The sequence below is a fragment of the Canis lupus genome, chromosome 25 (assembly GCF_011100685.1).
Source record: "Canis lupus familiaris isolate Mischka breed German Shepherd chromosome 25, alternate assembly UU_Cfam_GSD_1.0, whole genome shotgun sequence".
Taxonomy (NCBI): domain Eukaryota; kingdom Metazoa; phylum Chordata; class Mammalia; order Carnivora; family Canidae; genus Canis; species Canis lupus.
Genome location: NC_049246.1, coordinates 48,603,944 through 48,618,768, shown reverse-complemented (window position 1 = coordinate 48,618,768; position 14,825 = coordinate 48,603,944). Strand labels below are relative to the sequence as shown.

Sequence of the window (14,825 nt, the reverse complement as noted above, 5' to 3'; positions counted from 1 at the left end):
ACATAAAAGAAAATACCTAAGGTCAGTATTCTAAGACAGAAGAATTTTGCCTTTGGGTTTAATGACACAAGAGAGAAGAAAACCATCCTATAGAAAAATCCTACTGAGTTCTTGGTCGTTCGTCTTCTGGTTTACTGTGCAGAGACAGGACAAGTTGCTGTTAACAGGGCTCATTGCTGGACCAAGGTTTTCTAACTCTCTAATCAAAAGCTGCTCTCCAATCAGCCGACCCGATCATGCAGGAAAAAGTACGTTTAAGGTCCATACCTGGTCCACAGGCCACCTTTGGAATAGCTTGTGTTTGGGAACCAGTGTGGCTGATGTGGGGCTGACGTAAATTATAAAGATCCTGCTCAGGTGGCAGCTCTCACTGGCTATGGGATCTTGGAAAAGTTACTTTAGCCTGTCACCTGGGACATGGAATTGCACGGACACTGACCACACAGAGGTGCTAGAGGATTATGCAGGAGAACCCACGTGGGGGCTCCTCTGTGCTGTCCCTTTCTGCCACAAGTGGCTTTCATGCTCCTGGATCAGATGGCACTGGTGCTCATGACAGCTCCTGGCACGTCAGGGCAACTAAGGTCACTTTGCACACAGCCACAGTCCTTCCGACACCATGCACACAACCTAATAATGGTGAGGAAGATATAAAAGAGCAAAACAGTGCTACTTAAGAGGGAGCTAGTCATTCAATCTCTAATCATTAAACTATAATTAAGCCATTTAATTGTGAACATACACTGTAGTTGAGGCTACTCCCTGGGGAGGCTAACAGAAGCTGGGTGCTCTGAGATGGGGACAAATCTTCCAGAATGGGATCAGGACCAGCCTGCGCAAGCCTGGGGTCAGCCTGGACTGATGTCCAAGCAGAGGGTCCTTCTCTCCAGCTCTGGCCTGGGCTGAAGGACAGGACGGGACCCCCGAGCCGTTGCCTCCTCACAACGGGTGTGTGAATTAGCCAGTGGCCACAGGTATGGGCGGACCAGAGCCCTGAAGCTCTCTCCTCAGCCATGTTCCAGAATGGGGGAAACGCATCCACCAGGAGGGCAATGTAGGGGCGGGGCTGGGGGAGATGCAGAGGATGGAGCTCAGTGAGCCTCCCTCCCATCCCGCCAGCTAATTTGCTAACAAAGATCTCTTCTGAGGGATTTTACCCCAGGGTCCAATTTGCCCAATTTAATTCAACAAATGCACGCTGAGCTCTTTCTGCATGGGAGTGTGGTGTTAAGTGCAGAAAAAACTTATTTTTACTCTTTGATGACTTCTGCACAGCTTGGCGTCAGGGACGTGTGGCTATATTTTGGATATTTGTGGAGTCGGGACAAGAAGTTTTACTTCCTTAGCTTCCCAAATACCACTGCTCCCAGGTGGTTCCTACAGGAGCACAGAATAAGAGTGCTCAGCGATGCCTGAAAAGAATGGGGTGGGGGGTGGGGGTGGGGGTAAGGGTTGCCAGCTGCTCTAAAAGTCCACCTGTAGAGGCAACCCTGAAGGAGAATCTACGAGACCCACAGCCCACCCGATCGGAAGCTCTACTTCAGTCCCCGGAAAAGTAAAAGTCTCCGGTGCTTGGGAAAAGTTTCATTCTCTTGAAGAGTTAGTATGCTATCTCTTTTCTGATAAAAGAAAATCATATGGTTGCATTTTATCTGTCACAGGCAGGCCAGACCTGTTTTCCCCAGTAGGCATGAGTTGTGAGCTTCTTAACGGCCTCCAAAAATGTTTTAAGAACTGAGAAAAACACTTAATACGGTGGGCTCCACCCCATTTCGAGCAGTATGCGATATAAAATGCACAAATGTTTAATTAGATGTGCCCAGAAACTAATGCTATGTCAATTCATATCTGTAAAAATTACATTCGAGAGAAAACTGTAGGTGTTGACAGCTTTGTAGGAATTCCTGAATATTCACAAGCTATGATAAGCCAGAAATTGGATTATTTAGCCAATTACGTAGCCAATGAACATCGGAAGCACCACTAGAGGAGCACTCTGGAGGAGTTCTTAGTAAGCCAGCACGCTTCCCGGGGCCGGGACCCAGAAGCACCGGTGACGTCCGGCGTCCCCTGCTCTCAGGACGGGCCCACTTGCTTCCTCGCTTCCACAGATGGGCCCATTCTACTTTCCTCCCCTCTTTCTTTCGCTCATTTTTTCACTCAACAAGTATTTCGGGTACAACTGACTACCATGCCTTTGTGGTGAGATCCGAGTCTGTCATTTCAAGTCCTCGGAGGAGGTGGAAAGACAGCAAAATAAAAGGGAATGCTGTGCGGGTAAGATCCTGCGTCCTTAAATGTGTTCCTCTTCGATTACCCAGAGGGGACAGTAATTTGTGGCCTGTGGATCGCCCCTCTTCTTCCTGTCGAGGGCCTCACCCCCCCTTGTTAGCGCTGATGCTTTGCAGGGAAAGAGCCCTGGGGCCTCAGCTACGCCCTGTCTTCTCCCTGGAACACGGTGTCACCTGGTGTAAGGCGCTGAACCCGCCCACCGAAGGCCTCCCGGCTCACGGCACCCGTGACCCCCACTACCACAGAGCATCGAGACGAGGCGGTGTCGCCTCCCTAGAACCCGGTTAGTTCTCTGCAGCGGCTAGAACTGTGCGCAGTGCGCTACTTGGGCCTGCGGCCCGCGGGGCGGACTCGGGAACCACGGAAAACGCCTTACAGCATAGGAACCGCAGGCACTGCCCCGCCGGGCCCCGCCGAGGCCGAGGCCGCCGTCGTCGAACACGGACGCCTGCGACAGAAAACACGGTCAGGTCAGGGCGCCCTTCTCTCCCCGCCGGGACCCAGGACACAGGAAAGGTAAGCTGAGGAAGAGGGACCCGCGAGGACAGGCCGTGAACATATCCTGGCGGGCGACATGCAGGGAAGGCCCCCAACCGCGTCGCAGGCCGAGAGCGGAGGAGGACGGGGACACACGAAAATCTGAGAGAGGAACCAGGTGCTGTCGACGGGCATGGCACGACATCTCCGGCAGGGCCTTGAAACATACTGTTTCAGAGAAAAACACCCCTTGCTGAGTAAAAACCTGTTCACGGAGATTTAAAGTGAGCAGATAACTCAAATATCCTGAATTATGCCATGGGATCCGCATGCTTGATGTCGGGGAGATGACACTAGCAGGAAGTGACTTTGGAATAAAACAGCATGCTCGTTATAGCTCAGGACTTTGCAATTCTTTAAAATTGCTACCTAAAGAACAATATTTGATTAACGTGAAAATCAAGCACGGAGGGTAAACAGGAGTTTACAATACCGTGAACGGCCACGTGAAACTCCTCCCAGCTGAAAGGACCTTGAATTTTCCCCATTTCCCCTTGAGGACACAGCTGGCCCGTTCAGCCAGTTTTATACTAATTCTTAACTGGTGGAAATCCAAAAACTTTTTAGCAGTACAGTACAACTGCCTTATTTAGCATCAGTTTGCTGCAAGACAGAAGTACCTTCTATTTAAAACTGGAAATTTCCAAAGTAATACAGCAGCCAGTAGGGTAACATCTGTTAAGGTTACCAAAGCAATACAAAGCCCCCAGATGAGGTCAAAGATGTGGCTGCTCCATTCCTAGCTAACAGTCCTAGGCGAGCACGTGTCTTCCTGGGGCCCAAGGTGGTGTGACAGCTACTGTCAGCCGTGGGGAGGGATAAAACCCAGATCCGGCCAAGGGGGGCCGACAGACACCATGGCACATGTAAGGTCCACGTAAAGGGGTGATTCACACGTAGCCAGGCTGCAGACATGTGCATCCACGCTCCCGGGGCAGATGTGTGTCGGAGCAGAGTGCGTGTGTGCAGCGTGGCTGGGGTGGGGGGGGGTGGCCAAGTCAAGGGACGTTGGCGGGGTTGGGGAGTGGTGTGGAATGGGGTGGAGGGGGCAGGTCAGGGGACTGTGGCAGGGGAGATGGGGATGAGGGCAGGGATGGGGGATGGAAGATGGGGATGGGGGATGGGGCAGAGGGTGGGGGCAGGTCAGGGGATGGGATGGAGATGGGGATGAGGGTGGGGGATGGGGGTGAAGGGCAGGTGGGGGGGATGGGCGGGCAGCACACGCACCCGGTAACTCCCCGCAGGCCGGGCAGCGCTGTACAGATAGGAGGGCTGGAGGATGAGAGCAAATGGCAGGTTTTAAAAGCCTTGAAAAAACAGCAACAAATAATAGTGACAAGATAATCACGGTGCTTTTAGTGATCATGACGGCCAAATTATCGCAAAAGGATTAGAAGGGGAAAAAAAAGTCGATGTAGGGCCTGTGCTTTCAGTACATCTGATAGATGCAAATCCAACTTTAAGAGAGTAACCGTCCCCGGAATCTCTGAAATAGGACCATGTTCTAGTCACTTCTTTTCAGGCATTCCTGGAGGGAAGGGCCAGGGAGTGAGACAGAACAGTGATAAGCTGAAAACACCACGGCAGCCACCAAACCCACAAGTCAAAATCCGGGTTAATAGCGCACTCGGGGGTGTTAATACACAAAATTCCACACAGGAAGGGAATGTGGCAGAAATGGTGCTTTCATTTCCCTCAAACGATCCCAGTCACGGTGGTGAGGATCCAAGAGGAGCTGTGGGGCTGGGCCAGCCGGCCAGGGTGGCACCTCCCCAGCCCGGGCAGTCCACACCCGCACCACCCACCGGGCGGAGTCGTTCCCCGGGCGGGCAGGTGCCGGAGCGAAGGGCAGCTCCCGGTGCAGACGGGCCCGGGGACCAGAATGGGATCATGACTCATTCCTAGGCGGAGGCCACATAAAGGCCACAGCACAGGGCCACCGCCAGTCAGGGCGGGTGCAGGACCGGGGTGAATCACTCAGTGAGGCAGGGACACGACAATACAGGAGATGACAGTTCAACCTCCGCGGTGGGATCTGTACGGGACGGTGACAGCGAGGTCCTCGGGTGAGAACGGGACGTGGGTTCCTAGACCCGGGCGCCTGCCCCCCGCACCGGCCTGGGGAAAACAGGAAACAGAGGGGACGCCGAGCCAAGCGGAGAGCACCATTCTCCCACTTCTCGAAGATGGAGGAGCCCGATTAAGCACAGAAGCCTTCCAAATTGCTTCCTGGACACATTTGCAAGAGAAACATATTTTTAAAGAAACAAATGAAACCCCAAATGGGGAACAATTGCTGGAAAAGGAGGAGAGACCCAGGAGACTAATTCTCCGGACTTGAGCTTTTGGAAACATACACTTAATAGAGCCTCTTTTCCCCTCGATTCCCTCTTCTCTCTATAAGGTCCCAGATTCTTCTGATAATGTTTTAAAACGTTCAGAGGAGTCTCAGCAGCTTAGTCGAGCCAAATACGCCTGCTGAGCTCTGCTGCCCGGATTTCAGACAGGAGAGGTTGAAGTGTCCTCGTACATTTGGGTAGAAAGTGACGTGATGGACACAGAGGGAAAGAGAGGGAGGGAAGGGGGTGACAAGGAGGACAGACCCGGCTTCCAGTCCGGACAGACAGGGGTTTGGGAGCAAGGCCGCCACCGGGAGGCCCGAGGTCGGAGCCACAGAGTCCCTGTAATCAGAGCGGGCGGGACGGGAGGAGGGCTCAGCCCTTCGTTCCACCTCAAACGTAAATTCACACGCAACTGCCTTTCGGGACAAAATCGGCAAAGGACATGCACTCGCTGGGAGGGGAGAATGCAGGACGATCAGAAGGCAATAAAGACAGGCGAGTTAATCGACAAAACTATGACACGGGACCAAACCCGTCCTGAGCCGACACAGAGGCAAGAATAGGTGTCACTAATTCTCATTGATCCCAAAGACCACGGGGGGGTTTTAAGGTCTTTGTAATTTGAGCTCTAAGTTTTCCAGTTTGGTGGGAAAAATTCAAAACCAAAAAATTGACAGAGATCTCAACCTTTAGTTTATGTAATAAGATATTTCGCCGGACCTGATCTCTGGAGCAGCTTCCCTTAGGTGTGTGTTCAGGGGTCGGAGGGGACGGGACAGATTAGCTGGTGTGCTTCTGAGACCAACAGTCCACACGGTGTTAATGGGGAATACGACTCTATTGACTGTTTCCCCAAACTAAATGTTCTGTCCCAACCAAGAAGAGGAAGCCAGCAGCTGCGGACTACTCTGTCGGTGATGCTCGACTCCTCCAACGAGCCCGGGGTGGGCCCGTGACGATGAAGTGGTTCCATTCAGGTAACCTGATGGCATCTTAGGATATCCCGCCCTCCCTTCAAGGTCCCACGCCCGTGCCTGTTATTCCTCTGTCTTGCATAAGCTTCACCCACAGGACCTGAGGGGCAGGCAGGTGGAATCCGAGGGGGTGGGGGTGGGGGCAGGGAGACTTTCTAATATTTCACACAAATACTGAAACTTGTTCCAGCAGTTGGGAGGACACGGTGTGGAGAAGCCACTTTGTCAACCGCTCTGGGGGACATGGAAGACACTAAGGGCAGGACCCAGGAGGTGGGGGTGGGGGGTGGGGAGAGAGCACCCACAGCCGCTGCTGCCGTGCCCGGGGTACGGGTCAAGCCTGCAAGACTGGAGAGATCTTTAGAAGAGTCTTCAATACTCCACACTACATTAATACTTTGCTGTTTTTATGTTTAAATAACATCAAACAAGCCCATGTGTGTTGTGCAGGTAAACAGATACGGTACCTACGGAGCACGGTAATTACCAGGAAGAATCTGCGGGCCGGTGAGTAAAAGATGACCTCATGCAGAACACGCGTGGGGACGTGTGGCCTCAGGAAGGTTCTGATGGTTCATGTTTCCAATGGATCAGCTCTAATTTTGGCTTTAACGCTCCGAATGTGGGCTATTTCCCTTAAGTGAATTTAAGTGAGTCAGAGACACTTTGGTGAGTGAATCAGATGCCTATCACCACCTTCTACTTTAGAGCAAGTGTCTCAGCTCGCAAAGTGAGGAGGAAGTAAAATTTTCAGAATGACCGTGCTCTTCGCAACGGCAAAATCCCCCACTGATTCCACTAAAATACACACAATGCACAAAAAATTCAAGGTGGTGAAACCCACCACTACGTTGGTGCTTACAGCTGATCTTATATTCAGTCAACATTCACCTGCTGAGGGAGGAAGGGATGGAGGATTTATTCATAGACGAGGCTGGGGGGGCAGCAGTGGGAGTCTGGAGAGTGGGCGAGCAAGCTGAGGGGGGCATGTAGCTGCCAGCCAGGTCTGGAGGCCCCTGCAGCAGGGGTGAAAGGTGGGAGGCGGTGGAGAGGAGAGGGAGAAGGACCAGGAGTTATATTTCTATGGCTCTACCTGCTTAGTTTCTATTTATTTTTTTCCAGTGTATTCTTCACGATTTAGTTCACATCCGTTGATATGATGCTTACTTCTCCCTCTCATCCTATTACTGCTGCACTAGGGCATCTGCTGGGGGGGGTCTGTCTTCTAGAAGCAAATGTTTCCCGAGTACATACCTATCTTACCCGTTTATCTTTGTGATCTTCCTACCAGAATTAGCTCCCTGGTGTTTGCTAAGTGAATACGAAACCTGAACAAACAAGTCTTACCTATTATAAGGGCTCTTAAATAATTCAGAAATAACTGTGCCTGTCGAGACCGATGCATGTCCTTGAAGTATGGGAAGGAACCCTGTTGTGTAGACATCTGGATTTGGGTTTGGTTTGATTCCCATTCCTAATCTGTCCTTGAGAAATTGCCACAGGTTTTGCATATACTCTACAGAGTAATTCTTTTTCAGGAACTCTCCAGGAAAAAATTACAAGATTTTATTTTTTTCCCTTTTGATTATTTCTGACTACAAGATATCCACGAGAATATTTTATTTCCTTGTGTCCAGCTGAATGCAAATATGATTCAAGTGCAAGATGGTGGGGGTAAGACTGAATTAAATCTATCCTATTAATTACTGCTTAAAAATGGACTTTAGAGGCGCTTGGGTAGCTCAGCAGTTGAGTGTCTGCCTTCCGCTCAGGGTGTGACCCCGGGGTCCTGGGATCGAGTCCCGCATCAGGCTCCCCGCACAGAGCCTGCTTCTCCCTCTGCCTGTGTCTCTGCCTCTGTCTCTGTGTCTCTCATGAATATATAAGCAAAACTAATAAAAACGTAAAAACATTAAAAAACTGGACTTTAACATCCATCCAAATGAAAATTCACAAAATGGGTGTTAAAAACAAAAAGAAAGCTGGATTCACACACAAGGCGGCATGCTACAAAACCTGTAGTTCTGAAGACAGGGTGTGAAAGATTTAAATGAGAACCAACCAACGTCTCCTCTCTGGATGATGACAAAGCAGAGAATCTGCCCTCCCCGCTGTAGCTGGAATTCTGAGAACCAGAGAAGACACTGTAAGTGGTGAGTACCTACGTCGTCACTGTCCCCAAAGCACCACCTGCCCCGGGGTCAACAGGCAGATACAAAATCACACAACCAAACCAGGATGAGTTCTCCAGGGATACCAACGTAGCGTGGGCATCGAGACACTCTGCTAGGGGAGAGATGCTCACCAGCTACAGGTTCTACGCTGTAGTCTACGTTTCGGTGATCACGTCTCGGTGATGTCATACGGTTTAACTCTTACTGGTTCTCACAATTTCTCATGGCTGGTATTATTTGTAATTACCTAGTAAATCCCACGATGGGGTGTCTCTCGCCGCCCAGGCTGGACTTCCATACTACAGACTCTCTCAGGTACCTAAGATTACATCCGTTGCAAGATTTCCGAGCTTTCCTCAGCCCAGCACTGGTGGGGGCTGCAGCTCACCTGAAGCTGTGTGGGGTGCCTACAGCCTGAGAGAGCCACCCCCAGGACGCAGCGGCCCGGAGCTGTCTTCAGGGACCCAGAGTCTACTTTCTAGGGAGCAGAGTCGGCGTGGGGAGGCCGTATGTGTGCATGCTACCAACGGAGGCCTCCTGTTGCTCCCCACAGCGGTCAGGGAGTGCTCCCATGGACACTTTAAGTTCCAGCACCAAGGAAAGAGGAGTTTCCAAACCCTCAACCCCTCCCCACAGACAGACTGTGCTGCGGCCACCTATGACATTTCTCCCTCTGTCCCCATCTTTTCTCCAAGTTCACCCCCACGCTGCTCTGGGATCTCCTATAGGACTCACTGCGCTGCATGTAGGCTATTTGGTTCTTTAATCCCTGTGTTTCCTATTGTTTATGAAGTCAATTTTATATGCAATTTTACATTATGGCGAACAATTTTGTAATCAAGTTCTCTTGTAATTGATTTCTAGAGGCATTACTTAAATCTTTGCTCAAGGCATCAGGCCCATTTTGGCCGTTTTAATGTAAAAATCAAAAGATTAAGATATCAGGGTGTACATATGACACAGAGCTTGGTGCTACCTTGTCCCGTGTCCCTGGCCTGCTGGCAGCTACACACCTGGGGTATTCTAGAGAAGAACGTTAACAATGGGTAGAGGGTGGATTACAGAACTTCTGTAGTAACTTCCAGCTCAACAGGAGGATCCTTTGTGATCGATAACGGTGAAAAGTGGCTAATTAGTCAACATAACCCCAACAAAGCAGTCTGGGGCCAGCAGAGAGTACTGCAGCTCCTGCCCTATAAAGCTGGCACTGGACAGTGTGCAGGAAGGCTGAGCAGGAAATAAGACCGTCCACGCCCCACGAGGACAGAAGTGGCGTGCCGCTTGCTTCTCTGCCTGGAGTACTGCGTTACCTTAAAGAAAAACATAATCCAAAGGCCGTCCACGTAAAAACCTAAGTAGGAAGATGCAGCCTTTAAATGGGGAGGGTTTTTTTTTTTTTTCTGTCTGGAATGAGAAAAGTTTGGATGAAATAGAAGTAAGTGTATGCCCTCCTTAATAGGACGAGGAGCTAAAAAAAAAAAAAAAAACCTCATCAGCCAGGAAAGATGGGACTGGGTTGAAACCTGAATATATAATCCACATGTATGCGTGTGATATCATAATATAATTAAGAAAGTGAAAATATTATTTACGTACTAGTAAAATTTACCATGAGGAAAAAAATAAAGCAAGTGGAGGAACAGGAAGATTTGAGAGAACAGCAGATCTGCAGTAAGTCCTAAAACTTGATTAGAGTCTCACTTCGTGAAGCCCCCTGCGACCTCCCTGCTAAATCCAAAGCCCTCCCTGCTGCTCCCGGACTCTCCTGCTGTTGGTCCCCTTCTCTCTAATCCCGACCCCAGAACACTACCCTGCTGCCTGCTGCCTCCCACGCCTGCCCCGCGAACCCTCCACTGTTGTTATTCAGGGAAACATGGGTTTTACTATACGTGTCTTTAAAACGACCAGTGACAGGAGAGCCTGGGTGGCTCAGTGGTTAAGGGTCTGCCTTGGGGTCAGGTCATGATCTCAGGTCCTGGGATCGAGTCCTGCATCGGGCTCCCCTGCTCAGCGGGGAGTCTGCTTCTCCCTCTCCCACTCCCTGCTGCTTGTGCCCTCTGGCTCTCTCTATCAAACAAATAAATAAAATCTTTTTAAAAAATTAAAAAAATAAAATCACGAGAGATGGGCACAGAGGTTGAGAATGCTGAATGTAAATATACCTGAAATCTGCATGTACCTAAAATACACGTTATGCACATACATCTAGGGCAATGAAATAATGGAAGAGTGATTATTTAAATTCCACATACTTTTAAACTTCAGAGTCTTTTTAATATTGATCTCTTATAGTGGCACTTAGAATGTTAGGAGACTAACATTCCAAGAATGTTTACCGTTGAAAAAATTCGCTTTCATTCTTTCATGGGCTCGAAGGGGCAAACCTCACTATAACACAGGAAAAAAAAACAAACAAGAAGCTACATTCAGCAATATTTTTTTAAAGCTTTGCAGCAGCCGGTTTCAATTCCGTGTCACACGAATCTACTATACTGACCCTGCCCGATCTTCTGCCCAGGGACTGTGATCCATATAAGTCTCCGTCATAACCATTTGTCTGTTTCAACGAAGAAAAGAAGAAAATTGACATCGTTATACAGATGAAGACACAGGCACAGACCAGCAGGGAAGAAGCAGTGGGGTATACAGGCCACGGAGGTCCTAGCTCTGCGGCAGCCTGCATGCCAGGCCGGGGGGCTGGTGGGGGGGACAACTCGGTCTGTGCCCATCTGGCTGTGGTTCCTGGTTCACAGGGCAAGTCCGTGCACGCCCTTCCTGAAGTTGTATCCAGAGGAGTCAGAAACAGCTTCTGTTCAATCCATATAATTCAATGCAAAATGTGCATCACGGAAAAAATGTTTCTCGTGGGCATATATCCTCCACATGGGGGTCTCACTCACCCAGTCTTCCTACTTCATTATTTTTCTAAATGAAATCTGAGGATGCATTTCATGAGTTCCTAGTTTGCCCTCCAGAAAAAAGAATCGGTCTCGTTTGTCTTATAAGGACGTTTCCGCTGATTGAAGACCAGAGCTGTCAAGTGTCAGAGACGTGACCAGCTCTTGAGATTTTAGAAAATGGAAAGCGGTCCACACAACTGGTAAAACTGGAAGGAGATGTCAGGGGGAAATGAGCCGCAGTCCAAATTCCAGATCAATGCTCCACCATGTGACATGAATAAACAAGCTTGCTTAATCCGCTGCCACCTCCACCTCCTCAGCTGTGAAAATGTGCACAGAAATACACGCTTTACAAGGCTGCTGAGGGTTAGATCTGCTCAAAATGAGTATCCCGAGTGCCTGGAACAGTGCCCCCCTGAACCGTGCGCTGCCGGGATGGCTGAGCCTGCAGCTCTGGAAGGTACCCGGCACCCACGGGGAACAGAAGCGTGTCCTTGTTCACAGGGGTGGGCGACGGGAGACTGCTTAGTGTGCATTTTGCAGCTACGACATTAATGAAGAGTAAATATATGAATTTCCAGGTTATAAATTCAGATTCATGAAATCTTGACTGTTTAACTATATATTTAGTTATAACTCAGAAACAAGTCAATTTGAAGTTTCTAAATGAAACACAAGAGTATGTAGAAATCCCTCAACTTTAAATTTGAAAACGCTAGGAGTTAACCTTAAAACACTTCAGAAATAAATTTGATAGTAAAAAACCTTTGGAGATAGGTAGGAATTTTACTTAATCTAACATCCTTTTCTTCCTTAACCAACAAGATTACGTGATGCGGAGATGTGTGTCGTGGACTTACATATTTCAGACCGCAGGCTTATTCCTTTGATAGCTGTTTAGAGACTTGTTCTTGAAAAAAAATCAGTATAATAATACAAGGCTAACATTCATCAGTTTTAGATGACTTTTACTTTCTAGTAAGTGAGGAAGTAGAATATATTACATATATAAGCTCTCTGGTTTTCCACTCTTGCTTTATGGACCATGTACTGGCCTATAAATGCTTCCTTTTGGCCACTTGCAGCATAGAGCAGAGCAAATGGTGAAGGATAGCAGAGCACATGCACCCTCATCTGCCACCATTTCTCTTCTAGCCTTGCCCGCCATGCAGGGAAAACTACCTTCAAAGGCTCTGTTGTAACGGAACTCTGTCATAGGGAATATATTCCTAGAACGAATTCTCAAATCTATAGGATCTCACTGACATTCCTATAGGGAAAAGTACTTTGACCTCTTGAAGAACACCACTAACCTTTTCCTCTTGGATAGTTTTTTTATATGTGTTGGAGTTGGGTGCGTGGAGCTGTTTTTATGTAGCATAACAGGGTAAGGAGTTGAAAATTAACACATTAGGATAAAAAGTCCGTATCAACTTCATCTTCAGTCAAGTCTCTGATGTTCAACTTTCTCTGCTGTAGAGAAAGTTTTTTCAACACCCCTTACTGTGCAGACCACCTGCATCATGATCACCTGCTGTGCTTCTTAGGACCCTGGGCCCCTGACCTGGGCAACCAGAACACCCAGAGCTGGGGTCAGGGGATGTGCATTTTAATGCGCTTCCTAGTTGGGGTGCCTGGGTGGCTCAGTCGGTTAAGTGTCTGCCTTCAGCTCAGGTCATGATCCTGGGGTTCTGGGATCGAGCCCCATGTCCGGTTCCCCCCCTCAGCAGGGAGTCTGCTTCTCTCTCTCCCACTGCCTGCTGCTCCCCCTGCTTGTGCACCTTCTCTGTCAAATAAATAAATAAAATCTTAAAAAAAAAAAAAAAGCTTCTGAGGTGAATCCTACACACACAGTAACACCGAGGAGTGCTGCTACGAGAGAACAAAATACAGGAGACATTCACAAATTAGCATTTTCTAGAACAGTGTAGGTAAGATACCAGAATAAATGCCCTACCCGGGCCACTTATTCCAGTGGTACGTTGTGATTAGTCAGAATGCTACCAACCACCGTGCCGTGCTGGGCAGCATTGGTGCCTGCGCTTCACACCGAGCATGCAAGCAAACGTCAACCACTACATCCTTTTTGATTAATGATGTTAGATCATTTTTATACTGTCAAAAGATCACATCCAAGGGCATGAGATATGGGAAGCAAAATAAGAAAGGCAAAATCAAAACTCTGATGTGCAATATTTGAGGCACTCAACTTAGTTTTAAAACAGAATGAAAACCAAACATTAACAACAAAATCCAGAATACTTCTGACTATTGCTAACATACATATTCATTCATTCCACCAGGGACTGGCCCTTAAGTACAGTTTACTTTGAATTTAAAATAAGAAGGCTCAAAATCTGGAAATATGCTGCTCATACATTTCATTATACTCAGAGAACAGAAGAGAAGCTGGAATTAGAGTGTCACTGTGAAGTGCTGTGGGAGCTTCTGTGAAGAGCATTCCTGAGTCTAGTTATGTGCTTCCCTGCTTCCTGTTCTCCTGGGCAGATCTATTCCTTGCCAGTGGCTGAGGCCAAGACTGGGCTGGAATGCCAGGTTCCTCCTGGGCCACTGGCTCCTGTCCCTAAAGTAGGGAACTGCAGTCCTACCGGGAGGTTCTGGGGTCCAGTGTGCCTTGCAGATGTGTGGCACTACTCATTAGTAGTATATGGCACTACCCTGAAAGGTGAAAACTACATCTTAAAAAAAGAAAGTTGCTACATAATTTTGAAAGGTAGTGGAATGAATGAAGCATAAAATGCTTTTAGAAAAAGCCCTAGAAAATGAAGTAGTGCATAATCTGCAATAATCATTTCAGTACAGAAGCACTATATTGCTAATTTCTGGTGAGATTAAATTTCTCTCCTTTTTGGTGCCATTTAAACGCACAGGTTTTCAGAATGCAAAATGGGCGGATAAACTGATGTAAGATGAGCAATTCCAAATTGAAATCTAAAGATTTTGTTTTTGTTACTGGAACCGAGGACTTTCCAAAACAGCACTTGTTGGTAAAAAGAGCCAGATCGCATATTTAATTTGAACGGATGCAGATGAAAAAATAATGGATTTTTCCTCAGTGAAGATAACTTTAACCTTAATCTTTGAAAGGAAATGTAGAGGCTTTGGGAATTCTTGATTTGATTTGAGTTCCTTGAAAGCAAGACACTCTAGTCCCGTCTTGGTATTCACAGCTGTTAACACAGCGTGTGGCAAACAGCTGGTGCTCAAAGACCACGCGGTAAGCAAGTGTTCAAGCACGGAGCCTGAGCCTGAGGATCAGAGACACGCCCACAGGGCTCTGCAAGAAGAGCACTCGGTCTGGTAGGTACACCTGCCTCCAACACCCCCGGTGGGGGTACCCAGGGTGTCTGGTGGACAGCATGTGTGTCTTTTTGGAGAAGGATGTACTTGGCTTTTTGTACAAACACACCCATGAGATTAGTAGAAACACCATAGGTTATTTCCCATCACACAGCACTATTAGGATCACGCCTCAACATCTATCCAACCATCTCACCCAGGCGTAAGGACCCCCATACTCCGAGTCAGGCTGCAACTGTCAGCATGAGGGTGGAAGAGGAAAAGAACAGAAAACAGAGTTGCCAA

The 14,825-nt window shown here is 48.4% G+C and overlaps 1 protein-coding gene across 38 annotated transcripts in view; it reads right to left on the bottom strand.

Annotated features, from left to right (window-relative positions):
• LRRFIP1 (LRR binding FLII interacting protein 1) overlaps window positions 1-14,825 on the bottom strand; it is a 139,211-nt gene that overhangs the window by 33,651 nt on the left and 90,735 nt on the right. For 6 of the 38 annotated variants that reach the window (XM_038574330.1, XM_038574332.1, XM_038574297.1 and 3 more), the window contains exons 7-12: window positions 14,737-14,775; window positions 10,817-10,876; window positions 8,208-8,270; window positions 5,433-5,510; window positions 4,057-4,101; window positions 2,669-2,740 (exon numbers count right to left, since the gene is read on the bottom strand). The exons of 18 other annotated variants lie outside the window; for them this stretch is intronic. In XM_038574330.1, the coding sequence (XP_038430258.1) occupies window positions 2,669-2,740; window positions 4,057-4,101; window positions 5,433-5,510; window positions 8,208-8,270; window positions 10,817-10,876; window positions 14,737-14,775 (357 nt within the window). The remainder of the gene's footprint in view (window positions 1-2,668; window positions 2,741-4,056; window positions 4,102-5,432; window positions 5,511-8,207; window positions 8,271-10,816; window positions 10,877-14,736; window positions 14,776-14,825) is intronic. 14 more of the 38 variants (XM_038574331.1, XM_038574299.1, XM_038574309.1 and 11 more) reach the window with 11 other exon arrangements.